Here is a 26947-nt window from a genome sequence, read left to right on the forward strand (position 1 = left end):
GGAGGTGGACGGGGTATGATTGAGGAGGGGGCGAGGGAGAGTGACAAGGGGCCTGGCGCGGGAGAGAAGAGTCCTGGGTTGTGAGGGGTCCGCGGGGGCGGGAAGGGGGCGGGGCCTGAGCTTTTCTACATCTTGCTCCCCGCGCATCAGTTTTCCGGGTTTTGGAAAACTGATGCTCCAGTAAGGCTGGAGCAGCTCAGCAGTCATGGAAATAGTACTTCTCTGAGAAGTCGACGTGGGGCGGTAATTGGATCCAGGAAAGTTCCTTGCTATTGAAATTAATTTTACCAATTTAATTTCAAAGCCTTTAAGTTGTCTAGGGCAGGAAGGCAAGGTAGAATGCGAAATGCAAAGGCTTCCCTGAGCGAAACGTACAATTTCATGCCAATGGTCCGCAGAACAGAATAGAAATGCTCCTCCTTTCTATTCTCTATTTACTGAAGTGGGAGACTCCACCCTGTGCTCAGCTCCAGAGACTTCCCTAGGGCCACCCCAGGGGGTGCGGAGCGGACGGCCCAGGCCTAGGAAGAGTGAGGTCACCACCTGCTGCTTAAACACAGCAGGGATGCGGGCGACGTGGCGGGAGTGTGGGGTCCCAGCTACTCAGGAAGCAGGAGCAAGAAGATCGCTGAGCGCAGAGGTCCAGCCTGGCCAAAGACCCTCTATCCCAGAGCGCCCTCCTTCGTCTCAATAAGAAAAAAGGTGATTAAAAAAAAAAAAAAAAAAAAAAAAAAAGCACTGACATTGAAACAGTGCATATAAATTGCCCAGTTGTTCCTTACATTTGTTATTTCACGCTGCACTTAAAATGAATTATTCTTGTCGTGGAAAAGAGTCAAACTCAGTAAAATATTTTGAGAGGTTTATTCTGAGCTAAATATGAATGACAATCAGGAGGTCCTGAGAACATGTGTCCAAGGTAATGGGGAACAGATTGTTCTTAGACATTTTAGGGAGGCATTAGACATCAATCAAACACATTTAAGAAATACATTGCTTTGGCTCAGAGAAGTGGGACAACTCAAAGAAGGTCTTCCAGGCTATAGGTAAATTGAAACATTTTCTAATTGACAATTGGTTGAGTTTGTCTAAATACCTGGGATCAGTAGCAGAAATGTTCAGGTTAAGATAGAAGATTGTGGAGACAAAGGTTGTTTTGAAGTCTTCTATTGGCTGCCCTGAAAGATAATAGATGACAAATGTTTTCTATTCAGACCTGTAAAAGGTGCTAGCTTCTTACTTAATCTCTTCAGGATTGGGAGGACCTCGAAGAAAAAGATCTAGCTATGTTAACAGAGATTCTTTACAGATGCACATGTACCCCTCACAAAGGACAGCTTTGCAGGACCATTTCAAAATATGGCAAAGAAACATGTTTTGGGGTAAAATATTTTGACTTTCTTCTTTGTCACATGTTATTCCAGAGTAAGACAGGATATATAGGACTAAATAAAACCATCTGACGAGTATTTATGGTTTGTAGGGCATGACTCCCCAGACTCCTCAGATAGGAATTTAGGCAAGATTAAAAAAAAAACAGACCTTAGTCCTCATTCTCAAATCCTTTTTTTTTTTTTTTTTTTACATTTCTTCCTGCAATATATTTAAGTGATAAAAATTGACAACATATCAATAATTCCTAAATGTATTGTAATATTCACTTTACGTGCCTTCTGAAAATAAGTAGAAAATGTACTTTTTATCTTCAAGCTGTAGTGTTTTTTTTTTTGTTTGTTTTTGTTTTTGTTTTTGTTTTTTGAGACAGAGTCTCACTGTGTCTCCCAGGCTGGAGTGCAGTGGCACGATCTCGGCTCACTGCAAGCTCCGCCTCCCGGGTTTACGCCATTCTCCTGCCTCAGCCTCCCAAGTAGCTGGGACTACAGGCGCCCACCACCATGCCCGGCTAATTTTTTGTATTTTTATTAGAGACGGGGTTTCACCGTGTTAGCCAGGATGGTCTCGATCTCCTGACCTCGTGATCCACCCGCCTCGGCCTCCCAAAGTGCTGGGATTACAGGCATGAGCCACCGCGCCTGGCTTCTGTAGTGTTTTTGTTTGTTTTTTGTTTTTCCTTAGAAACAGGACCTAGTTCTGTCACCCAGGATGGAATGCAGTGGCGGGAACGCTGCTCACTGCAACCTCAAGCTCTGGGGATCAGGCAATCCTCCCACTGCACCTCCCAACTAGCTAGGGCCACAGGCCCTCACCACCAGGCCTGGATAATTTTTTGACATTTTTTAGAGTCAGGGTTCCACTATGAGGCTCAGGCTAGCCTTGAACTCCTAGACTCAAGCAATCCTCCCACCTTTGCTTCCCAAAGTGCTGGGATTACAGGTGAACCCCCCCCCCATCCAATTGTAATCTATTTTAGGTGTTTTCTTCATTGTTCTTTCCTGAGTGTTCTATCAGGTTCGAATAACAAAGGCAGTAAAACAGGCAGTCTTCAAACATTGGGATTTATTTTCATATAGAGAATAATTATGAGATATTACTAAGGATACATCCCAGTCAGGTTATTCTGTTTTACGTGGGCCCTGAAGAAAATACAACTAAATTACAAAATTGGCTGGGCGCAGTGCCTCCTGCCTGTATTCCCAGCTGTGGCAAGCCTAGGCGAATGGATCACCCTGAGGTCAGGAGTTCGAGATCAGCCTGGCCAACACGGCGAAACCCCATCTGTACTAAAAATACAAAAATTAGCTGGGCATGGTGGCACGCGCCTATAATCCCAGATACTCAAGAGGTTGAAGCAGGAGAATCGCTTGAGCCCAGGCAGCGGAGGTTGCAGTGAGCTGAGATCTCACCACTGCACTCCAGCCTGGGCAACAGAGACTGCATCTCAAAAAAAGAAAAAAAATTATAAACTTTTAAATCACCTCATTTCTGCATGCAATAATTTTATGGCAATATCTGTAAGTTAACATGTACTATGTACTATATTTTTCACTCATATCCCTAGTTATCGAAGGTTTCATTTATCAAACACTAGTAATTAGCTAAAACATAATTACGTTTAGGAAGAAATTAGCATACCTAAAATATTAGCAAGTTTAAAAAAGCATAATGTGGCCAGGCGTGGCGGCTCGTGCATGTTAATTCCAGCATGATGGGAGGCTAAAGCAGAAAGATAGTTAGTGGCCAAGAGTTGGAGGCCAGCCCAGGCAACATGGTGAAACCTCATCTTTATATTTTAAATATTTATTTATTCATTCATCTTGGAGATGGAGTTTTGTTCTTATTGCTTAGGCTGGAGTGCAATGGTGTGGTCTCGGCTGACCACAACCTCTGCCTCCTGGGTTCACGCGACTATCCTGTCTCAGCCTCCCGAGTAGCAGGTATTACAGGCATATGCCACCATGTCTGACTAATTCTCTACTTTTACTAGAGAAGGGGTATCTCTATGTTAGTCAGGCTGGTCTCGAACTCCCGATCTCAGGTGATCTGCCCACTGAGGCCTCCCAAAGTGCTGGGATTAGAGGCCTGAGCCATCGTACCCAGCCTCTATGTAGCTTTTTAAAAAATCCTTGTCGCTATCTTGTTTAGGAATAAAATTGGAGGAAGGTTTGTCTGACGCTGTTTCCAGCTTGACTTTTCTCTTTGACTTAGTAATTTTTAAGTTTCTTTCATAAGCTTCTGACAAACATAATGCTTCGACACACTGATATTGCTTTATATAGATTTTCCAAAACAGTAAAGTCCAGGGGTCTGTCATGAACTGGGTTAGCGGAGGCAAGAAGATTCCCAGAAGACTCCTGGTCTCAAGCAAACCTCACATCTCAGCCTCCCAATGTGTGACGAACACAGGTGTGATCCACTGAACCCAGTGGAGTCTCCATCTCAAAAAAAAAAAAAAACAAAAAGCAATACAGGAATTAAGGTACTCTATGGAATTACATCATTTGACTTTTTTTTTGGAAATGAAAAGTCTGACGTATTTATTACTGAACCCAGTCAACCAACGTGTTCATAACAGATTCAGAGAGAAAAAAATGTATTCCCAATAAAACATGTCCCACTCTTAAGATAGTGGTGACATTTTCTGCTTGATATGGTAACGTGACTGTAATGCTCAGACAGCATAAATATGTGTGCCACCTCATGTGCAATTCCTTACAGACCCAGCTTGGTTCTTCTCCAATGTCTCCTTTAAAAGTTGTGCCTGATTTTATTACCAGTTTTCATCTGAATCCACTGGGGAATGGAACGATTTTGCTTTTTTTCTTGGCCAGGAATCGCTTAATCCTGAAAGTCTTATGAGAAGATATGGCTAGAAGTGGAGTCAAGTATACACCACGATGGCGGAGAAAGGAAGAGAAGGGGCTTGATATTTATTATTATTATTATTATCATTATTATTATTATTATTATGAGAGAAAGTCATTCTTGTTGCCCAGGCTGGAGTGCAATGGCATCATCTCGGTTCACTACAACTTCCGCCTCCTGGGTTCAAGCGATTCTCCCACCTCAGCCTTCCGAGAAGCTGGGATTACAGGTGCCCGCCACCATACCTAGCTAATTTTTGTATTTTTAGTAGAGATGGCACTTCACCATGTTAACCAGCCTGTTCTCAACCTCTTGACTATTGTTTCTGCTGTTAGCTATCAGTCCTCTTCATTGCAGCACAAACAAGATTGTTGTTTTCTGTGAAACTGATGTGGATGGTCTGCCTGCTGTTCCATACATAACCTTCAACATTGTCTTCTCACAACTCAAAATGAGTTATCCATTTACAAACTGCTGATTTCTTTTGGGCATCGTCCCCATAACCTTTTCATAAAGCATCAATGATATCATTATTCGTCTACCCAAACTTTACCATAAGTATTTTTTTTTTGAGACAAGATGGAGAGCAGTGGCAAGATCACAGTTCACTGCAGCCTCAACCTCCCAGGCTCATGCCATCCTTGGGCTGCAGACTCCACAGTAGCTTGCCCTGCAGGTATGTGCCACCATGCCCAGCGAATTTTTGTGTTTTTTGTATAGAAGGGATTTTCACCATGTTACCCAGGCTGGTCCTGAATACCCGGGCTCATGTGACACACCTGTCTCAGCCTCTGAAAGTGCTGGGATTAGAGACCTGAGACACTGCATCTGGTCTCATCGTAAATTTGATGTTTCTTCTTATTTCAATTTTAGTAGAATTTATATTGCTTTGATAAGAGTCTCTTTTCAAACTCATGCCTTATCCTTCTTAGTGCCTCAAACTACAGCCTATTCAGACATAACAGATTTGTACCAGTTTATTTTGGTGCAAAAACTGTGAAATTCATGCACAATTTTCTCATAATATGTATTTTTCCATGAGCTTCTTGAAGACCTCTTGTACTAGAAAACTGTATTCAAGAGGATATATAAAAGGATCGTAGATATGTAAGTGCCATTTACTTCTGACATCCAAGGATGGTTCAACATATTCAAGCAAATCAATGTGATATACCACTTGAACAGAATGACAGATGAAAACCACATCATCTCAATAGATGGAGAAAAATCATTTCACAAAATTCAACGTCTGATCATCATAGAAATCTTAAAACAGCTGGGTGCGGCGGCTCACGCCTGTAATCCCAGCACTTTGGGAAGCCAAGGTGGGCGGATCACGAGGTCAGGAGATCGAGACCATCCTGGCTAACATGGTGAAACCCCGTCTCTACTAAAAATACAAAAAATTAGCCGGGCGTGGTGGTGCGCGCCTGTAGTTCCAGCTACTCGGAGGCTGAGGCAGGAGAATGGCGTGAACCCGGGAGGCGGAGCTTGCAGTGAGCTGAGATCACACCACTGCACTCCAGCCTGGGCAACAAAGCGAGACTCCTTCTCAAAAAAAAAGAAAAACAAAGAAATCTTAAACAAAATAGAGAAGGAAATTTACCTCACCAATAGAAAGACCATTGATGAAGTGACCAACGTGGAAATAACCATAACCAAGCAGGGAAAACGGAATGCTTTTCCGGTAGGATCTCAAATGATTCAAGAATGCTCTCACTTTTTCTATTCAATTAATACAGGCTGTCCTAGCCAGAGCAATGAAATAGCAAAAGAAATGAAATGCTTCGCAATCAGAAAAATAAAATTTTATTTGTTTGTAGATGACATCTTCTGTGTAGAAAATCAGAGTCAAAGTACTACTGAGACTAATAAACACATCAGTAGATTTGCACAATACAATATCAACACCAAAAATTAGTTGAATTTTCATACATTAACAATAAACAATTTTAAATGAAAATTTAAAAACATTTCCATTTGCTAGAGAACTTAAAGTAAGAAATACCTAGGAATAAACAGAAAGACGTGAGAAATTCATGCACTGACATTTACAAACATTGATTGAAATGATTAAAAACATATATAAACATACAACCCATATTGATGTTTTGGAAAAATTAATATTGTTAAATGTTTATGTAACCCAATGTGATTTAGATTCAACATGATACCCATAAAAATCCCTATCAGTTTTTGTTGAAGAAACAAAAAAACAGGCTGGGAAAACGGCTCACATCTGTTGGCCAGGCTGCTCTCAAACTCCTGACCTCAAGTGATCTACTCAACTTGGCCTCCCAAAGTGCTAGGATTGCAGGTGTGAGCCACCGCACCTGGCCTAATCCTCTGAACATAAACACTTTAATCTCAATTAATGCTTGAACTCAATGTTAAGTCAACTCAAACTCAGGTCAATGCTGATTTGAATCTAATGTCAATTAATGGTTGATGGTTTGCTATACTCACTGCATTTGGAACTATTACCTCAAAAATGAATTTCCTAATGTCCTGCAAGGAGTGACCTCAGACTAAAGACCTTGCCACACATATGACACTTGTAAGATCTCTGTCCAGTATGGATTCTCTGATGTGTAATGGGGCATGAACGTGAAATAAAGGCTTTGACACAATCATCACACTTGTGAGGTTTCTTTCCTGTATGAATTCTCCTATGTTTTGCCTAAGATGAAACTTGACTGAAGACCTTGCCACAATCATCACCTTTGTAAGGTTTCTCTCCAGTATGAGTTCGCTGATAAACTGCAAGGTAAGAATGATGCCTGAAAAACTTGCCACATTTATTACACTTGTAAGATCTCACTTCATTATGGTTCTCCAATGATTTGCAATGGTTGTAGCGTTACTGAAGACTTTGCGACAATCATTACATTAGTAAAGTTTCCCTACGCCATGGATTGCCTGATGGTGAATAAGTGTTGATTGGCCACAGAAGGCTTTGCCACACTTATTACACTTGTACGGTTTCTCTCCAATGTGAATTCCAGTATGTTGTGCCAGGTGTGAATCATACCTGAATGCCTTGTCACAAACCTTACATTTGTATGGTTTCTCTCCAGTATGAACTGTCCTATGTATTTCAAGGAGTGACTTGAAATTAAAAACTTTGTCACATTCTTCACATTTGTAAGGTTTTTCTCCAGTATGAAGTCTATGATGACGTGCAAGGTTTGATTTTCGATTAAAAACCTTGCCACAATCATTACACTTGTAAGGTTTCTCTCCAGTATGAAGTCTATGATGATATGCAAGACTTGATTTGTGATTAAAACTTTTGCCACATTCATTACACTTGTAACGTTTCTCTCCAGTATGAATGACCTTATGCATTACAAGAGATGAATTTTGAACGAAGGTCTTGCCACAGTCATTACACTTGTAAGGTTTCTCTCCAGTGTGAATTATAATATGTTGTGCCAGGTGTGAATCACGTCCAAAAGCCTTGTCACAAATCTTACATTTGTATGGTTTCTCTCCAGTATGAATTCTGCTATGTCTTTCAAGGTGTGATTTGCGACTAAAAACTTTGTCACATTCTTCACATTTGTAAGGTTTTTCTCCAGTATGAAGTCTATGATGACGTGCAAGGTGTGCTTTCTGATTAAAAACCTTGCCACATTCATTACACTTGAAAGGTTTCTCTCCAGTATGAATTGCCTTATGAATTACAAGGGACGACGTGTAACTGAAGGTCTTGCCACACTCATTACACTTGTAAGGTTTCTCACCAGTGTGACATCTACTATGGCATGCAAGGTATCGCTTCTGATTAAAGACCTTGCCACATACATCACATTTATATTGTTTCTCTCCTAAATGGATTATCTGACGTTTTTTTAACAGTGAGCTACAATTAAACGCTTTGTCACTCTCATTACATTGGAAAGATTTTTCTCTCATGTGTACTTCCTGTTTTTGTGTGAGTAATGAAGAATGGAGGAAATTATTCCCATACTTATTAGAAATATGAGTTTTAGGAATACAAGAAATTCTTTGGGATGTTGAAACTGAGGAAGCATCATTGATAGACTTCTCAACTTGACTATCAATTTCCCCTTTGCTCTGAAATACATCCAGTTCAGGCAGATGCAAATGAAAGCTTGATCCAACCTCATCTTTAATAGGCTTGTTTCCAGCATGACTTTGATCATGTCGGTCTGTACTACCAGTCAACTTTCTGATTTCTGTCATGAGTGCTTCACGGCCATTTCTTTCATCTTCTTGCCACTGAAACTCAAAGTCCTGAAAATCTTTCTCAATTTCCTGGAGGGAAAAATCTCCAATGTGATGACTTGCTTGTCTTTGCAATGTCCCAGTGTGGATCACTTCCGTATTGCCTTGCCCTGTTGATGAGAACTTCCTTGTCATGCATTTGGAAGAGATAGCTACAAAATATAAACACCAATAGGTTTCCAATTAAGTGCAGATGGTCAATCATACTGAAATGTGTAAATAGGGCACAAATAACAATACTTATTTTAAACTTCCCAAACATCATCTTCAAAGTTTAGGAACACAAAAGAACTAAGATTCTTTAATAAATAAAGGGCAATTACATGTACTTCAAATCATTTCTACGGAAGCCTATTCCCAATATCACGACGAAACACTGACAGGGTACAAACGTGTAAGCCTGAAGTAAGGAGTGTTTTTCCACTGTGACCCTAAAGTGTATCATAATTTGCAAAAAAAAGACTGTCACATCAAAGAAGGAAAAAATATATATTCTTTATATTTACAGTGTATTCAGAGTATACAAATAAGTGTTAAAGGACCAGACAACATACTATATTGGTAAATAATCCACAACAAGCTCTTGTAATGATAATCAAAATCAATGGAAATTCTGTATTGTCAAACAATCATAGCACTGAGAAGGTAAGAAAAGATTACAAAAATTTGCCAGGCATGGCGGCCCGTGCCTGTAGTCCCAGCCACGTGAGAGGCTGAGGCACAAGAATTGCCAAGAGGCAAAGGCTGCAGTGAGTCAATATTGCACCACTGCACTCCAGCCTGGATGACAAAGTGAGACTCCATCTCAAAAAAAAAAAAAAGGCAGGGCATGGTGGCTCACACCTGTAATTCCACTATTTTGGGACGCCGACACAGGCAGATCACCTCAATACAAAAAGTAGCTGGGCGTGGTGGTGTGAACCTGTAATCCCAGATACCTCGGAGGCTGAGGAATTGCTTGAATCCGAGAGGCGAAGACTGTGGGGAGCTGAGATTGTGCCACTGTACTTCACCCTGGGCGAAAGAGTGAGACTCCATCTCAAAAAAAGAAAATGTTAATACATTTTTCTGAATAACTGTGAAATATTTCCTATATCCATGTAGAACAGGCACTTTGTGACTTTTTAAAAAATATTTTATTACTTTTATATTTTTGAGGCGGAGTCTTGCTCTGTCACCCAGGCTGGAGTACAATGGCATGATCTTGGCTCACTGCAACCTTCACCTCCTGGGTTCCAGTGAGTGTCTTGCCTCAGCCTCCTGAGTACCTTGGATTACAGGCAAGAGCCAGCATGCCTGGCTAATTTTTGTATTTTTAGTAGAGAATGGGGTTTCACCATGTTGGCCATTTGGGATTACAGGCGTAAGCCACTGTGCCCGGTGGCACTTTGTGACATTAATGAGAGAAGTGTGTCAGTTATATTGCATGCCACATACTGAATACTCACATGTAAAATCATAAAATTCAATTAATAAAATATTGTAACCAATGATAAAACAAGAAAATAATACGTACATTCATACATTCTGCAGAATTGTAAACAATTTCCACGTAAGAAAAAAGCCACAATTTCTACTTACCACCAGCACACAATATAAGAACTGAATTACATGTTAAGATCACTACCTTCTGATTTTAACAGATTGACCTCTGATGAGGTCAAGGAAATACACAGCATCATAACGAATAAGAATTGACTAATGGCCAGGTGCGGTGGCACATGCCTGTAATCCCAGCACTTTGGGAGGCTGAGGCAGGCGGATCATGACGTCAGGTGTTCGAGACCAGCCTGGCCAACATTCTGAAACCCCATCTTTACTAAAAATACAAAAAAAAAATTAGCTGGGCACGGCGGAGGGTGCCTGTAATCCCGGCTACTTGGGAGGCTGAGGCAGGAATCCTTTGAACCCAGGAGGTGGAGGTGTCAGTGAGCTGAGATCAGGCCACTGCACTCCAGCTTGGGCGACAGGATAAGACTCAAACTACACAACTACTTCTCAAATTCGCTTTGGCAGTTTTGGTATTCTCTAATAGGATGTTCCTGCAGATGCGGACTTTGAGAGAATTCAGTCATGGGTGTTGACTACTCATGAATAGGACCAGTGCATTTATAAAAAGAGATATTGAAGGGCTCACTGCCTCTTCTTTCCACTGTGTCAGGACATGGCAGGAAGATGGCTGAGCTAAACCATGAAGAAGGCTCTCACCAGGAACCAATTTGGCTGGCACCTCGCTCTTGGATTTCCCACTTTCCAAATTCATGAGAAATAAATTTCTGCATCTTAAGCCTCCCAGTTTAAGCTATTTCCTTTTTTTCAGATTCAGTCACGCTCTATCACCCAGGCTGGAATGTAGTGGCATGATTCTCCTACCTCAAGTGATTCTCCCACCTCAGCGCAGAGTCACTCTGTCACACGGGCTGGAGTGCAGTGGCATGATCTTGGCTCAGTGCAACCTACACCTCCCGGGTTCAAGTGATTCTCCTGCCTCAGCCTCCTAAGTAGCTGGGATTACAGGTGCATGCCACTATGTACAACTAATATTTTTTATTTTTAGTAGAGACGAGGTTTCAGCATGTTGACTAGGCTTGTCTCAAACTCTTGACCTCAAGTGACCAGCCTGTCAGCCTTCCAAATTGCTGGAATTACAGGTGTGAGCCACTGCGCCTGGCACATTTTTGCCATTTAGTACATTCGAGGTTTCACCATGTTGGCCAGTCTGGTCTCAAACTCCTGACCTCAAGTGATCTACCCACCTTGGCCTCTGAAAGTGCTGGGATTAGAGGGGTGAGCCACCATGGCTGGCGATTCTAAGCTATTTCTGACAGGACAGTGTAATGACTGAGGCAGGAACAGGAGAATCTCATCATCAACATCACTGACGGCTTACAAATCTTATTAAACAAAGGAAGTTAAGAGTCTGTACTGTAAAAATTGCAATCCTTGAAGCCATCTAATAGCACTAACATGTTAAAAACCTTGAGACAGGCTGGGTGCAGTGGCTCATGCCAGTGATCCCAGCATTTTGGGAGGCTGAGGCAGAAGGATCACAAGGTCAGGAGATCGAGACCATCCTGGCTAACAAGGTGAAACCCTGTCTTTACCAAAAAAAAATACAAAAAATTAGCCTGGCGTGTTGACACCCACCTGTACTCCCAGCTACTTGGGAGGCTGAGGCAGGAGAATTGCTTGAACATGGGAGGTGGAGGTTGCAGTGAGATGAGATCACACCACTGCACTTTAGCCTGGGCATCAAAGCGAGACTCCATCTCAAAGAAAAACAAAGAGGAAATGGAAGAAGGCTACAGAGTAACTCTAACACACATAAAGTTCTCCAGTAAAGGTAAATTAAAAAAACAGATAGGCCGGGCATGGTGGTTCATGCCTGTAATCCCAGCACTTTGGGAGGCCAAGGCAGGCGGATCACCTGAGGTCGGAAGTTCGAGACCAACCTGACCAACAAGGAGAAACCCTGTCTCTACTAAAAATACAAAATTAGCCGGGCATGGTGGCCCATGCCTGTAATCCCAGCTACTTGGGAGTCTGAGGCAGAAGGATCACTTGAACCCAAAAAGCAGAGGCTGCGGTGAGCTGAGGTTGTAGCCTTGCACTTCAGTCTGAGCGGCAAGAGTAAAACTGTCTCATAAATACATATATTAATTAATTAATAAAAGGACAAATATAGAAACTGGCACACATGTACCTTTTCTTCACAACTAAACTTTTTTCATATTATTTAAAATAAAAAGGCATGAAAAAACACTGTACATATATGTCAACCGAAATGGAACATACACAGAAATAATGTTGGCATAAATTAAAACAAGTTCTAGTGGAGAGGGAATAGTTTTTGCAGGTTATCAAATTCTTCTGTTTTTGTTTGTTTGTTTGTTTTAGAGATGGAGTCTTGCCCTAGATCCCAGGCTAGAGTGCAATGGTGCAATCTCGGCTCACTGCAACCTCTACCTCACGGGTTCAAGCAATTCTCCTGTGTCAGCCTTCCGAGTAGCTGGGATTATAGGCACCTGGCACCATGCCTGGCTAAGTTTTCTATTTTTAGTAGAAACGGAGTTCACCACATTTGCCAGGTTGGTCTCAAACTCCAGACTTCAGGTGACCTGCCTGCCTCCGCTGGGATTATAGTCACGCACTGCCGTGCCTCACTAATTTTTGTAATTTTAGTAGAGACAAAGTTTTGACATGTTAGCCAGGCTGGTTTTTAACTCTTGACCTCAGGTGATCCACTCACCTTGGTCTCCCAAAGTGTTGGGATTACAGGCGTGAGCCACTGCACTCGGCCAGGTTACGAAAATTTTAAGTTTCATCATTATGCTATAATTTAAGATGTTTAAGATACCTGCAACAATAACCTCTGCCCAAGTATCTATACAACACACTTCACTTCTGCATACTGAAAGGGATGGACACTAACGTGGTTGTTATTCACCCTGGAATCATGCTTCAGCCACTTACATGTTTACTAAGAACTAAAAGACAAAACTATCTCAAATAATAACAATGGTTGGGCCATGGCAGCTCACGCCTGTAATCCCACTGCTTTGGGAAGCCGAAGAAGGTGGATCATTCGAGATCAGGAGTTTGAGACCACCCTGGCCAACATAGTGAAACCCAGTCTCTACTAAAAACACAAAAATTAGCTGGGCATTGTGGTGAGCGCCTGCAGTCCCAGCTGTACGGAAAGCTGGGCACAAGAATCCTTTGAGCCCGGGAGACAGAGTCTACGGTTAGTCAAGATTGCGCCAATGCACTGTAACCTGGGCGACAGTGTGAGACAAAGAAAAGACAGAAAAGGAAAAGAAAGAAAGAGAAGAAAGACAAGAAAAAAAGAACAGAGAAATAAGCGGGGGGAAAAAGATGTCTATTCAGAGATCTCAGGATTGAACCTTCCATTTTCCCACAGAATTCTCCGACTTGCAGAGTTTCCCCACACACTATTGGAAGGTGGAGCTTCCACTCTGCCCATCTGAGCTCTTACCTGCCTTTACACCTGTAATACATTCCCACCCAGCTGGATTTATTTATTTATTTATTTATCTTGAGGCAGAGTTTTGCTCTTGTTGCCCAGGCTGGAGTGCAATGGTGCGATCTTGGTTCACCGCAACCTCCGCCTCCTGGATTTAAGCGATTCTCCTGCCTCCGCCTCCTGAGTAGCTGGGATTACAGGCATGCACCACCATGCCCAGCTAAGTTTGTATTCTTAGTAGAGACAGAGTTTCTCCATGTTGGTCAGGCTGTTCTCAAACTTCCAACATCCGGTGATCCACCCACCTCGGACTGAAAAACTGCTGGGATTATAGGCATGAGCCACTGTGCCTAGCCCTGAATTTTTTTTGCTATTTTCACTTCACACTCCACAGTCCAGGGCTCTTTCCCTTGCTCCAACACAGAGATAACAGGTGAGAAAGAGACTTCTGCTTATAAAAAGAAAGAACCATAACATGCTGGCGCTTTTCTAGAGTCCCAGCCCTACGTTTCAGTAGGAAAGAAGACATTACAGATGGATCTGGGAAAATATTTCACTAATTGCTCCACTGACTGCCTCCTTCTGAATGCTTGAGGAGCCTTGTAATATGTAATACGTGGACATGGAGCTCTCTTCCAAGAACTACTGAATCGAAAGTACAAGAGAAGCAGACAGGGAACTGGGTATCTTTAAAGTCGGCCAGAAGGTTTTATTTTTGTTTCTTCAGACAGTCTGTCGCCCAGGCTGGAGTACAGTGGAGTGTTTTCAGCTCACTGGAACCTTCGCCTCCTGGATTCAAGTGATTCTCTTTCCTCAGCCTTTCTAGGAGCTGGGGTTAGAGGCATGCACCACGCCAGGCACATGCCACCATGCCAGGCTAACTTTTCTATTTTTAGTAGAAATGGGGTTTCTACATGTTGGCCAGGCTGGTCTCGAACTCCAGACCTGAAGTGATCCACACACCTAGGCCTTCCAAGGTGCTGGGATGACAGGTGTGAGTCACCACGCCCAGCCTGCCATAAGGTTTTGTGCCTACTTTAGTTCTGGAACCCACACTGAGGTACCATGAAAAATGCAGAACATCTAAACAAAGGGGACAGTGAAAGTCTAGATGCTACATCATAAAGCTTTTCACTTCAAACTCAACACAGTGTCCATTTTAGTCAAGCAAGAATGGGGCTCCCAAAAGAAACAAGAGAAAATGCAAAGATACACAAGGGCACATCTCCAGGAGGGAAGTTCTCCTCACCCAGGGAGACCAGGTTCCTATAATTCTCCAGCATCACGTCTCTGTATACAGTCCTCTGAGCAGCGTCCAGGCATTTCCACTCCTCCTGAGAGAATTCTATGGCCACATCCCTGAATGTCAACAGACCCTGAAATGAAAACACATTTATACCAAATGGTTATGGGAGGAGCTCTTATCCTTACAGAAAATGAGAAGAGGAGAGAGGGGAAAGCATGCATTTCACTGTAGTGAATGTTCTGACATCCGAATAAGGGACTTTTCACCACATGATGTCCTCCCAGTTGTGTTTGATTACACTTTTTGAAGAGGTCATGGCACCCTCTCAGTATGAATTTCTTATGTTTGTGAAAAATACAAGAAATAAATAAAAAATGAAAGCAGGGTTCCTGTTAAAGAAATGTCTGAAACTTATATTGACACACCAAGTGACATTCAGTATCTAGATGAGACATAGCATGAGTGATATCTTCAGAGATGACAACATCCGCAGTAAAAGATCAGCCAGGTGCGGTGAAACATGCCTGTAATCCCAGCTATGCCAGAAGCTGAGGCAGGAGAATCGCTTGATTCCAGAAGGCAGAAGTTGCAGTGATCCCAGATCGCCTCACTGCACTCTAACCTAAGCAACAGAAACTCGGTCTCAAAAAAAAAAAAAAAGAAAAAAAAACATTAGCCGGGCATGGTGGCAGGTACCTGTGGTGCCAGCTACTTGGAAGGCTGGGGTGGGAGGACAGCTTGACCCTGAGGGTGGAGGTTGCAGTGAGCCACGATCGTGCCAGGGCACTCCAGCCTGGGCAACAAAGCGAGACCCCATCTCAGGATAAAATAAAATACATGAAAACAAAATTATTCAAAGTACAAAAATCCATTTATATATATATATGTTTATAAAATAATAAAACCTACTCAGACTGACAAAAAACTAGATGTTAATACAAAGCACTATCAATGAGGAAAGAGAGAGACCCTCTCACATTGTTGTACATTGTTTTATACTCAGCACCTGTTTTAAGAAAAAAACAAGGAAGTAAAACCAAAGACAGGCAGCCCCGCGCCAGGCCCGGAACCAGGCCTGGGCCTGCCTGGCCTAAACCCAGTAGTTAAAAATCAACTCATAACTTAGAAACCCATGTTATTCATAGACTCCTGACACTGTATAGAAGAACACTGTGAAACTCCCTGCCCTGTTCTGTTTCTCTCTGACCACCGGTGCATGAAACTCCTGTCAGGTATCCCCTAGATTGCTCAATCACGACGCTTTCATATGAAATCTTTAGTGTCATGAGCCCTTAAAAGGGACAGAAATTGTGCACTCGGGGAGCTCAGATTTTAAGACGGTAGCTTGCCGAAGCTCCCAGCTGAATAAAGCCCTTCCTTCTACAACTCGGTGTCTGAAAGGTTTTGTCAGCGGCTCCTCCTGCTATATCCTTTGTCCCAGATTTTCAAAACACATACGTGTGTGTTTATTAAAGTACGTGTATGTCATACATGTGTATATGTGTGGGGATGTGTGTGTGTATATATATACATATGTGTGTGTATACGTGTGTGTGTATATATGTATATACGTGTGTGTGTATATATATGTGCATGTGTTTGTGTGTGTGTGTATATATATGAGTTTTAAAAATACAAAAAGTAGCAAGTTTTGTTTAACTGAAGAGGAATCTCATCTTGCTGGAAAAGGACACTTTGGCAGTTGGGGGCAGGGGGGAATCTTGTGGGATCTAAGAAAACAGGAAATGCTTCATCCTAGAGGAAGCAATCACTCCTTCAACTGCCTGACCTGGAGGAATCTTCAGATACCTGTAGGAATGCAGGCGTGCACAGAGGCCACCACTATGGCACTCTTTATACACAGAAAAATCGCAAATGACCCACAGGTTGTCACTCAGCCAATTTCCAATGCCAAAGAGCAAGTTATCCATGTTTACTAACATGACAACATGTAAATTTTCACAACTAGCAGGATCAAATATCAAAGTAAAATATGTCCTGGAACACAAAGAAGAAAACAACAGACACTGGGGTCTACTTGAAGGTGGAGAGTGGGAGGAAGGAGAGGAGCAGAAAAGATAACTATTGGGGGCCGGGCGTGGTGGCTCACGCCTGTAATCCCAGCACTTTGGGAGGCTGAGGAGGGTGAATCACCTTAGGTCAAGAGTTCAAGATCAGCCTGGCCAACATGTTGAAACCCTGTCTCTACTAAAAATACAAAAATTAGCCAGGCGTGGTGGCAGGTTTTTTGTAATCCCAGCTGAGGCAGAAGACTAACTTGAACCCTGGAGATGGAGGTTGCAGTGAGCTGAGATCATGCCATCATACTCCAGACTGAGCAACAAGAGCAAAACTCAGTCTCAAAAAAAAATAAATTAAAAAAAAGTTATTGGGTACTAGGCTTGACGCTGAAGTAATGAAATAATGTGTACAACAAACCCTGATGACATGAGTTTACCTCTGTAACAAACCTTCACATGTAGCCTCAAACCTAAAGTAAAATATATATATATATAAAATTTTCTTTTTTAAATTTAGTACAGTTTTTTTTTTTTAAGTCTCATAAAAATGCAGAAATACACGTGTACGAGACTTGCTCTGACACCTGGCACAGAACTGACAGTAGCGGCTCCCCAGTGAGGCTGGAAGGAGGGTGGAGGACGTGACAAGGAAAGGAGATGCTTTATAGCTAAGAGCCTAAGCTGCAGCTTTGCTTGGAGTTTTACCACAAAACAAATACATGCATCATGTGATGTTTAAATATAACAATATATATTTAATAACAATTGGTGCACCTGCAATCCCAGCACTCTGGGAGGCTGAGGTGGGCAGATCACCTGATGTCAGGAGTTCGAGGCCAGCCTGATCAACATGGTGAGACCCCGTTTTTACTAAAAATACAAAAAAAAATTAGCCCGGCATGCAGGCACACACCTATAATCCTAGCTACTTGGGAGGCTAAGGCAGGAGAATCATTTAAACCCGAAAAGTGGAGGTTGCAGTAAGCCGAGATGCCACTGTACTCCAACCGGGGCAAGAGAGCAAGACTCTGTTTCAGAAATAATAATAATAATAATAATAATAATAATAATAATAATAGGTGGAATGAGAATATGGCTTTATCCCATAGGACAAAAAAGTACTGCTCCCATATTTGAGAAAAATTGTAACCATTTTTATGAAAAACACCTGTTTCACAAGGCTCTCCACAGCAATTCCACAGTCTCCATGAGCTAAATGGGCTAAGAATGGTTGAATGAATCTCCTGCTATTACTGAGGTTGAGTTCATATTCTTAAAATAATAATGGAATCAGCTGAGTGCGGTGGTGCATGCAGGTAATCCCAGCACTTCAGGAGGCCAAGGTGGGTGGATCACCTAAGATCAAGAGTTCGAGACCAGTCTAATTAACATGGAGAAACCTGTCTCTACTAAAAATACAAAATTAGCTGGGCGTGGTGGCGCATGCCTGTAATCCCAGCTACTTGGGAAGCTGAGTCAGGAGAATTGCTTGAAAGTGGGAGGTGGAGGTTGTGGTGAGCCACGATTGCGCTATTGTCCTCCAGCATAGGCAACAAAAGCAAAATTGTCTCAAAAAAAAAAAACACAAAAAACTAAACAAACAAAAACTGACGGAATCATTCATGTGTCATTCATGTCAATCTAAGAACTTTCTATTCCAATTAGTAAGTTTCTTAGTCAGAAACACAGTAACTCATTCAATTACCTAAAAATGTAGTATAAAATCAGGTAGAAATCGGCTGGGCGCAGTGACTCATACCTGTAATCCCAGCACTTTGGGAGGCTGAGGCAGGCGGATCACCTGAGGTCAGGAGTTCGAGACCAGACTGACCAACATGGAGAAACCGCCTCTCTACTAAAAACACAAAATTAGCCAGGGGTGGTGGCGCATGCCCGTAATCCCAGCTACTGGGGAGACTGAAATAGTAGAATCGCTTGAACCCGGGCGGTGGAAGTGGCAGTGAGCCAAGATCGCGCCACTGCACTCCAGCCTGGGAAACAAGAGCAAAACTCCGTCTCAAGAAAAAATAAAACTAAAAAAAGAAATTAAGCCGAAGATTTCCCGTTATTGTTCTATTCTAGAATATTCCACGTACTTTGTGCACATTAATATGTGACTTCTATTAGCAGCTGCTCTAATCCTTGTCTACAGAGAGCTCACAGTGCATCCAGATGTGGCCCCTAAACAATCCCTGCTGCCCAACAGCACTCACACCACGGGACCCTCACCCCGTCTCCATCCATGTCTGGTGTGAGCCCTTCCCAGGCCCATGCCCAGTGCCGCCTCTTCCCAAGTTCATGTCACTGGGTCAGGAGAGACAGAATCTAAGCGAGATGAGAGGGACTGAGGGAAGGCACGGGTGAGTGTGAGCAAATCTGTCAGGCAGGACGCTTCAGACTCAGAGAAGATTCCCAACTCCAAGGCCCAGGGTTTCTGAAAGGAAGGAGACAGAACAATCCACCGAGAATATCATCTCACCTGAGGAAGAGCCATCCCTGACTCCTTTGCTTTCCTCTTTTTCTTCTGGGTTTCTTCCTCACAGACTAAGAGTCTTTGAAGTCAATCCTGAATGTCAGAATATGTTGTTTATTGCTCAGAATCAACACGCCCCCTCCCTGCAGGACACATACAAAGGCGACCTCACCCTGAGGAAATACAGTCCCCTCTGCTGCCCACTGCAGCAAGGATGATAAACTCCTACAGGAAAACTCCAGCTCTCCTGGAAAAGCCTCCACACACGCTGCAGGATTGGGGAGCTGGGCTGGAATGAGCTCTCCTCCAGGGCACAGACCCAGCCCTGACCAAACCCCATGCAGAGGTTGGGTGCAGTGGCTCATGCCTGTCATCCCAGCATTCTGGGAGGCCGAGGTGAGTACATCGCTTGAGCTCAGGAGTTTGAGACCAGCCTGGGCAACACAGTGAAACCCAATCTCGACCAAAAATACAAAAACTTAGCCAGGTCTGGTGGTGCTCGCCTGTGTGTCTGTTGTACCAGCTACTTAGGAAGCTGAGGTGGGAAAATCACTTGAGCTCAGGAGTTTGAGACCAGTGTGGCCAACATGGTGAGACCCTGTCTCTACTAAAAATACAAAAAGTAGACCAGGCACGTTGGCTCATGCCTGTAATGCTAGGACTCTGGAAGGCAAAGGGGGTTGGATTACTTGAGGTCAGGAGTTTGATACCAGCCTGAACAACATGGTGAAACCCCATCTGCAGTAAAAATACAAAAAGTAACTGGGCTTGGTGGGCATCTGTAATCCCAGCTACTCGAGAGGCTGAGGTAGGAGAATCGCTTGAACCTGGGAAGTGGAGGTTGCAGTGAGCCGAGATTGTGCCACTGCACTCCAGCCTGGGCAACAGAGTAAGACTCAAAAATAAAAGGAAATACAAATACAAAAATTAGCCGGGTGTGGTGGCACACACCTGTAATCTCAGCTGCTTGGGAAGTTGAGACATAAGAATTGCTTCAACTCAGGAGACAGAGGTTGCAGTGAGCCAAGATCACGAGACTGCACTCACAGTCTGGAGGACAGAGTGAGAACCTGTTTGGAAAAACAAAAAAAGCCCGTTTCTGATGTGATTGATGCAGAGATAATAAAACCTGAGTAATGTGACAGAGACTGACAGGCAGAGGGAACTTCAGATGGGGGTGGGAGGGCATGGGAGACAGCTCTGAGCCCAGACCTGAAGGAGGAGAAAGGGCAGGGGACATAGGGTAAGAGCAGGGACAACGACTCGAGACAGGAAGGGTTTTGATGTTTGGGAAAAGAGAAAAGCAAATGTGACTGGGGCAGAGGGAGTCAGGAGATGAGGGCAAGCTCCCAGGAGGAGGCTGGACACTGGCAGGGGCCCTGGACACAGGGCTGTGGAGCCACAGTGAGGAGTTCAGCTTTTGTCCCGGGGAACACGGGAAGCCGGTGGAGGGTTCCCTGCCAGGGACTGACACAACCTGCTTTAGATGTAGCTGTGGATGTCCTGCATCCCATTGAAAATTCTAATTACAACTAGGCACTCCCCTCTCCCAGAGGAAAAGCCACACCCAGACACACACTCTATTTTGCCAATCATTTCAAGGGCCAAGGTCACTCGGGTTGAGCTTTTCTGGTCAAGCTCCTCATCGCCAAGTTGCAGGGAGGCTCACTGGGCTCAGAGGAGGGACATTTTCACTGAGTTACACTGAGAAGGTCTGAGATGAGTGAGAAGGTGCCTGAATTCTTACATGGGGGCCTGGAAGGGCAAATGGGAAGGGTTGGTCTTTATCACCCCATCCTTGAAAATTAGGGAAGCATCTTTCACACACCTGGGCTAAAGAAACTTCTTTTGCGGCCGGGCGCGGTGGCTCAAGCCTGTAATCCCAGCACTTTGGGAGGCCGAGATGGGCGGATCACGAGGTCAGGAGATCGAGACCATCCTGGCTAACACGGTGAAACCCCGTCTCTACTAAAAAATACAAAAAACTAGCCGGGCGAGGTGGCGGCGCCTGTAGCCCCAGCTACTTGGGAGGCTGAGGCAGAATGGCGTAAACCCGGGAGGCGGAGCTTGCAGTGAGCTGAGATCCGGCCACTGCACCCCAGCCTGGGCGACACAGCGAGACTCTGTCTCAAAAAAAAAAAAAAAAAAGAAAAAAAAAAAAGAAACTTCTTTTGCAAGGTTCTGATGCCATTAATTCCCAACATTCAATTATTTCTTACAAGAAAATCAGAGTAACATTCATAAAATGCAGAAGTGTGAACACACAGCTATTGACCTTGAAAACAGGAAAAGAAGGTCAGTTGTAGAACTAAGACATAAGCAAATTTTTTCAATCAAGAATACATGGGGCCGGGCGCGGTGGCTCAAGCCTGTAATCCCAGCACTTTGGGAGGCCGAGACGGGCGGATCACGAGGTCAGGAGATCGAGACCATCCTGGCTAACACGGTGAAACCCTGTCTCTACTAAAAAATACAAAAAACTAGCCGGGCGAGGTGGCGGGCGCCTGTAGTCCCAGCTACTCGGGAGGCTGAGGCAGGAGAATGGCGTGAGCCCAGGAGGCGGAGCTTGCAGTGAGCTGAGATCCGGCCACTGCACTCCAGCCTGTGTGACAGAGCGAGACTGTCTCAAAAAAAAAAAAAAAAAAAAAAAGAATACATGGGTGGCCAGGTACGGTGGCTCGCGCCTGTAATCCCAGCACTTTGGGAGGTCGAGGCAGGTGGATCACCTGAGGTCAGGAGCTCGAGACCAGCCTGGCCAACATGGTGAAACCCTGTCTCTACTAAAAATACAAAAATGAGCCAGACTCCATCCTCCCAACTCATTGACCTCTTTTTACTCCTTCTCCCCAATCTTTAGATCGTGTTCAATCTCCATAGATTTCCACCTCTTCTCCCATCTCTGCGCCTCCTCTGCTTTCCCTGTTCAATTCTCTCTTCCATGTTATACCCCCATGTCCTCACTCTCTGGCACCTAAGATCCCCAGGTGTCCTCCCTGCTGTCCTTCCCCCTCTGTTCTCTTTGCCACCAGCACCAATGTGCTCTGTCCGCCCTGGCTCCAAATCCCTCCTCCTTCTTTCCCTCACTCTGATGAGCCTCCCTCTTTGCTGCCCCTCTCCCTACCTTGCTGTCCTTCATCTCTCTGTACATCTAGCTTTTCTCTACATTTCTCCAGTTGCTCTTCTCCTCCTGCTTTCTTATCTTTAGTTTAATCACTTTTGCTGTCTCTTGGCAAATCCCTCACCCATCCTCTACTTTGCCGTCTGTTATGGGTCTTTCTCATTCTGCTTTTCTCTGTCTCAGGTTTTCTACTGCTCTCTCAGTCCCTCTCTCTGTCTCCTGATCCCTTTGGCCCACACAATCACAGGAGGGTTTGGAGGAAGACGCCTGCAACCGGAAGAAGCGCATTTTCCAGGGACTGGAGCTGGGCAGACAAGAACACCTCCGTGTCACAGGACAGGCCCCGGGCACCTCTCCCCAGCGCGGGCTCAGGGGAAGCGGTGACTGCAGAGGGGAGACATGGAGAGCAGAGGGGAGACATGGAGAGCAGCAGGGCCCAGCCTGAGTAGGAGGGAGGTGGGGGACAACGATGCCTTCGGAAAAGGGTGGGGTCCGCAGGATCCCAGCACCAGGCAGAAAACCCAGCCTACCTGGGACTGGGGTCGCGGGGCTGCGTTCCAGGGTCCGGCGAGGGTGAGGCTGGGAGACGCCCAGGGCGGAAATCCACCTCTCAGGTGAGGACTTTAAAAAGTGTGGGGCTGGAGGAGTCAAAAAACGGTTTTGAGCAGGAAAACTATGCGATAGGAAGTGTATATCTTGTACTACAGCAGAAAGACCAGGGACAGGACCAGCCTCAGGGCGACTTTAAACCCAAAACGAAAAGACCTCCGGACTCTCACGGGGACGTCTCAATTTGCTGTCGGTGAAAGAAGACGGGCGAGAATTTCCAGGTTTGTGGGGGACCTGACATTCCAGGTAAAGAAGCGCTGGGGAGGCCGGGCGCGGTGGCTCACGCCAGTAATCCCAGCACTTTGGAAGGCTGAGGAGGGCGGATCACGAGGTCAGGAGATCGAGACCATCCTGGCTAACATGGTGAAACCCCGTCTCTACTAAAAACAGAAATAGATTAGCTGGGCATGCTGGCGGGCGCCGGTAGTCCCAGCTACTCCGGAGGCTGAGGCAGGAGAATGGCGTGAATCCAGGAGGCGGAGCTTGCAGTGAGCCGAGATCGAGCCAATGCACTCCAGCCTGGGCGACAGAGCTAGACTCTGCCTCAAACAACAACAAAAACAAACAAACAAACAAAAAAGAGCGCCGGGGGCCTGGGAAACGCAGACTTGATAAAAGCAGAGCGAAACTCACGCGCGGTTGTAGGACCTTTACTCCACGCGATCCGCTTCCGGGTTTGCGCGAAACTGCGCGCGCAGGGCAGAAGCCTGACCTGGGCGGGACCCCCGAGGAGGTGGGCGGGGCCTGGGCGAGGTAGAGGCTGGGCGCGAGGCGGAGAGACCTCACCGTTTAGAACCGGCCCAGGGCGGGGCCGGGGCGATACCTGTGCGTCTCTCAGCCTTTTTCCCTGCGCCGGTGTTTTTCCGGCTTTGGAGGCGAGACCCGCCAGGAAGGCTAAGGCGTGATTCGAAAGCGCTGGAATTATGTGGAACGGCCTCCCGGGGACTGGAGTTGCGACGCTGCGCTCCAGAGGCCAGCAAGGGAGAAGCTGGGAGGCGCCTAGGGCGGGAATCCACCTCCGGGATGAGGACTTTAAAAAGCGCGGGCAGGAGGAGGGGTCAGGAAACGGTTTTGAGCAGGAGAACTACGCGATAGAAGGCGCGGGGACTGGACCAGCCTCAGACTGACGTTAAACCCTAAAGGAGGCTGGGCGCAGTGGCTCAGGCCTGTAATCCCAGCACTTGGGGAGGCCAAGGCGGGCGGAGAAGGAGGTCAGGACTTCAAGACCTGTCTGGCCAAGATGGCGAAACCCTATCTACACTAAAAACTACAAAAATTAACCAGGCAAAGTGGCAGGCGCCTGTAATCCCGGTATTCGGGAGGCTGAGGCAGGAGAATCGCTTGAACCCGGGCGGCAGAGGTCGCAGTGAGCCGAGATTGCTGCCACTGCACTCCAGCCTGGGCGACAGACTGAGACTCAGTCTCAAACAAACAAACTCAAAAGGAAGCGACCCCCGGACTCTACAAGGATGTCTCAATATGGTCTGTGTGGAGGAAGGAAGGTGGGAATGTCCAGGTCTCTGGGGACCCCACCTCTCCAGTATAGCAGAGCCGGGGGCCTGCGAAGGGCCGACTTAACTAGAGACAGAGCGAAACTCACGCCCTGCGGTATGACCTTCACTGAGGCGATCTGCTTCCGGGTGGCCCGAGGATCTCCGAGCCTGGGGGTCCAGTTCAGCCTGGGCGACAAAGTAACACCCCCTCCCGCTGGGCTCCCTTACCCTTACTAGTCTTTTTTTAAAACTTTTTTAAATAAAATTTTTGATGGTGTGACATAGGGATGCAACGTTTTTTTCCATGTGAATATCCAGTTAGTTGTCCCAGCACATTTGTGGAAGAGATCTATTACTTTCTTTCATTATATATATATTTTTCTTTTCTTCTTTTTTGAGACAGAGTATTTCGCTGTCACCCAGGCTGGAGTTCAGTGGCAAGATCTCGGCTCACTGCAACCCCTCCCCGCTGGGTTATAGTGATTCTCCTGCTTCAGTCTCCGGAGCAACAGGCATTTCAGGTGGGCGCCACCATGCCCTGCTTATTTTTGTATATTTGGCTGAGAGGGGCTTTCATCATGTTGGCCAGGCTGGTCTCAAACTCCTGACTTCAAGTGATCCACCTGCCTCGGCCTCCCAAAGTGCTGGGATTACAGGTGTGAGCCACCGTGACTGGCCCAAGAAATACTGTTTACTACACTCTTTAAATGTTGAGAAAATATAATTGAAAACAAAAAAATTCCCCCAAATGAGAAATCATCTCCACGACAATAACAGAGAAATAAAAACAATTTTATTTATACATAAGCCTTAGACCAGAATGCGATGGGAAAAAGAGGCAAACAGCTAAGAGGTTGAAAACAGAGAAAGAAACTTCGCTGTTCTATACTATGCATTAAGTACATGTTTTCAAGATCAACACTAATCAGTCCTCAGGGAAGAGGACTTGACGACACCCTTGGTGACACATAGTTCATCATGGCTCTACTTGGTAATGGAGGTGACCATCTTTGTCAGCCAATTATTTTTATGCAGAGGAAGGGGGAAAAACCCTAACCCATGTCATTTTGACAAGTGTGAGTTTTACAACATGGCAACAGGCGCCCTCTCTGGTGAGGCTCCTACAATCCGACAGAAACTGATGTCAGCAGTAAACAATACAATTTAGAATATATGATTAAGTATAGAATTTATTTGAACACAAAGCTTGAAGAAAGCCACCTGGAAACTTCAACTCCAAATGAATGGGATCAGCGTTCCAAAGTAGAGACCTTAAGGTTTCACACACATAGGGTAAGACAGAGAAGAATCACCACATTTTCAAGACCAGTGCATAGGTTGCTGCAACTTGATTGATTACGGATTGATACACTTCCAGGAAGGTTACTTTATCACTCCACAGAAAAGGACAATGACCCGAGGAAGTCTTATCTCTGGGGCTGCTTAGTCTTCCTAATTATTTACAGGAAAACTCTTAGAAGTTGCGCCTGCATACCACTGGACTCAGGTTGCATGACCACATTCCTCTCAAGGCTCAGAAATATTTAAAAGTCGATAGTTTTAAATTTGAATTCTTTGAGGTTTGAATTATTTAATTTCCTACTGAGATACAGGTAGTATCTTCCTTGTTGTTTACCTTTCGAAGAGAGCTCCCAAATCCTTAAGAAATACATCCCTGGGCCGGGCAGGGTGACTCACGCCTGTCATCCTAGCACTTTGAAAGGCTGAGGTAGGAGGATTGCCTGAGCTCAGGAGTTCGCGACCATCCTGAGCAACACAGTCCTGTCTCTACTAAAATACAAAAAAATTAGCCTGGCGTGGCAGCGTGTACCTGTAGTCCAAGCTACTTGGGAGGCTGAAGCAGGAGAATTGCATGAACACGGGAGGCAAAGGCTGCAGTGAACCAAGATCGTGGCACTGCTCTCCAACCTGGGTGACAGAGTGAGACTCCATCTTCAAACTTTTATATATATATATACACACACACATATACATACACACACACACACACACACACACACTGGGTCACTATGCTGAAAAAATATATGTGCTTTCTAAAATATAGTACTTTAGGCCGGGCACAGTGACTCACGCCTGTAATCCCCGCACTTTGGGAAGTGGAGGCAGGCGGATCGCCTGAGGTCAGGAGTTCAATACCAGCCTCACCAATATGGAGAAACCCTGTCTCTACTAAAAATACAAAATAAGCCGGGCACGATGCTGCATGCCTGTAATCCCAGGGAGAATTGCTTGAACCCTGGAGACGGAGGTTGTGGTGGGCTGAGATCACGCCATTGCACTAGAGCTTGGGAAACAAGAACAAAACTCTGTCCAAAAAAATAAAAATAAAAGGCCGGGCGCGGTGGCTCAAGCCTGTAATCCCAGCACTTTGGGAGGCCGAGGTGGGTGGATCACGAGGTCAGGAGATCGAGACCATCCTGGCTAACATGGTGAAACCCCATCTCTACTAAAAATACAAAAAAATTAGC

General features: G+C 45.0%; 1 protein-coding gene, 1 long non-coding RNA gene and 1 pseudogene across 2 annotated transcripts; 1 reads left to right on the top strand and 2 right to left on the bottom strand.

Annotated features, from left to right (window-relative positions):
- Positions 1-6056: 6056 nt before the first annotated feature.
- Positions 6057-20257, bottom strand: LOC104672660 (zinc finger protein 888-like). The gene is made up of 4 exons (XM_010376492.2): positions 20190-20257; positions 19245-19331; positions 14748-14874; positions 6057-8666 (listed from the first exon to the last, which is right to left on the bottom strand). The coding sequence occupies exons 2-4, from the start codon at positions 19257-19259 to the stop codon at positions 7153-7155; spliced, it is 1656 nt and encodes a 551-aa protein (XP_010374794.2). The 5' UTR covers positions 19260-19331; positions 20190-20257; the 3' UTR covers positions 6057-7152.
- LOC115900703 lies at positions 20248-23728 on the bottom strand. The gene is made up of 3 exons (XR_004060370.1): positions 23599-23728; positions 22887-22994; positions 20248-20308 (listed from the first exon to the last, which is right to left on the bottom strand). It is a non-coding gene; the product is annotated as an uncharacterized LOC115900703 (long non-coding RNA).
- Positions 23729-24575: 847 nt separating this feature from the next.
- Positions 24576-26947, top strand: part of LOC104672717 — a 28563-nt pseudogene continuing 26191 nt past the window's right edge.

The sequence above is a fragment of the Rhinopithecus roxellana genome, chromosome 12, assembly GCF_007565055.1.
Source record: "Rhinopithecus roxellana isolate Shanxi Qingling chromosome 12, ASM756505v1, whole genome shotgun sequence".
NCBI classification, from domain to species: Eukaryota; Metazoa; Chordata; class Mammalia; order Primates; family Cercopithecidae; genus Rhinopithecus; species Rhinopithecus roxellana.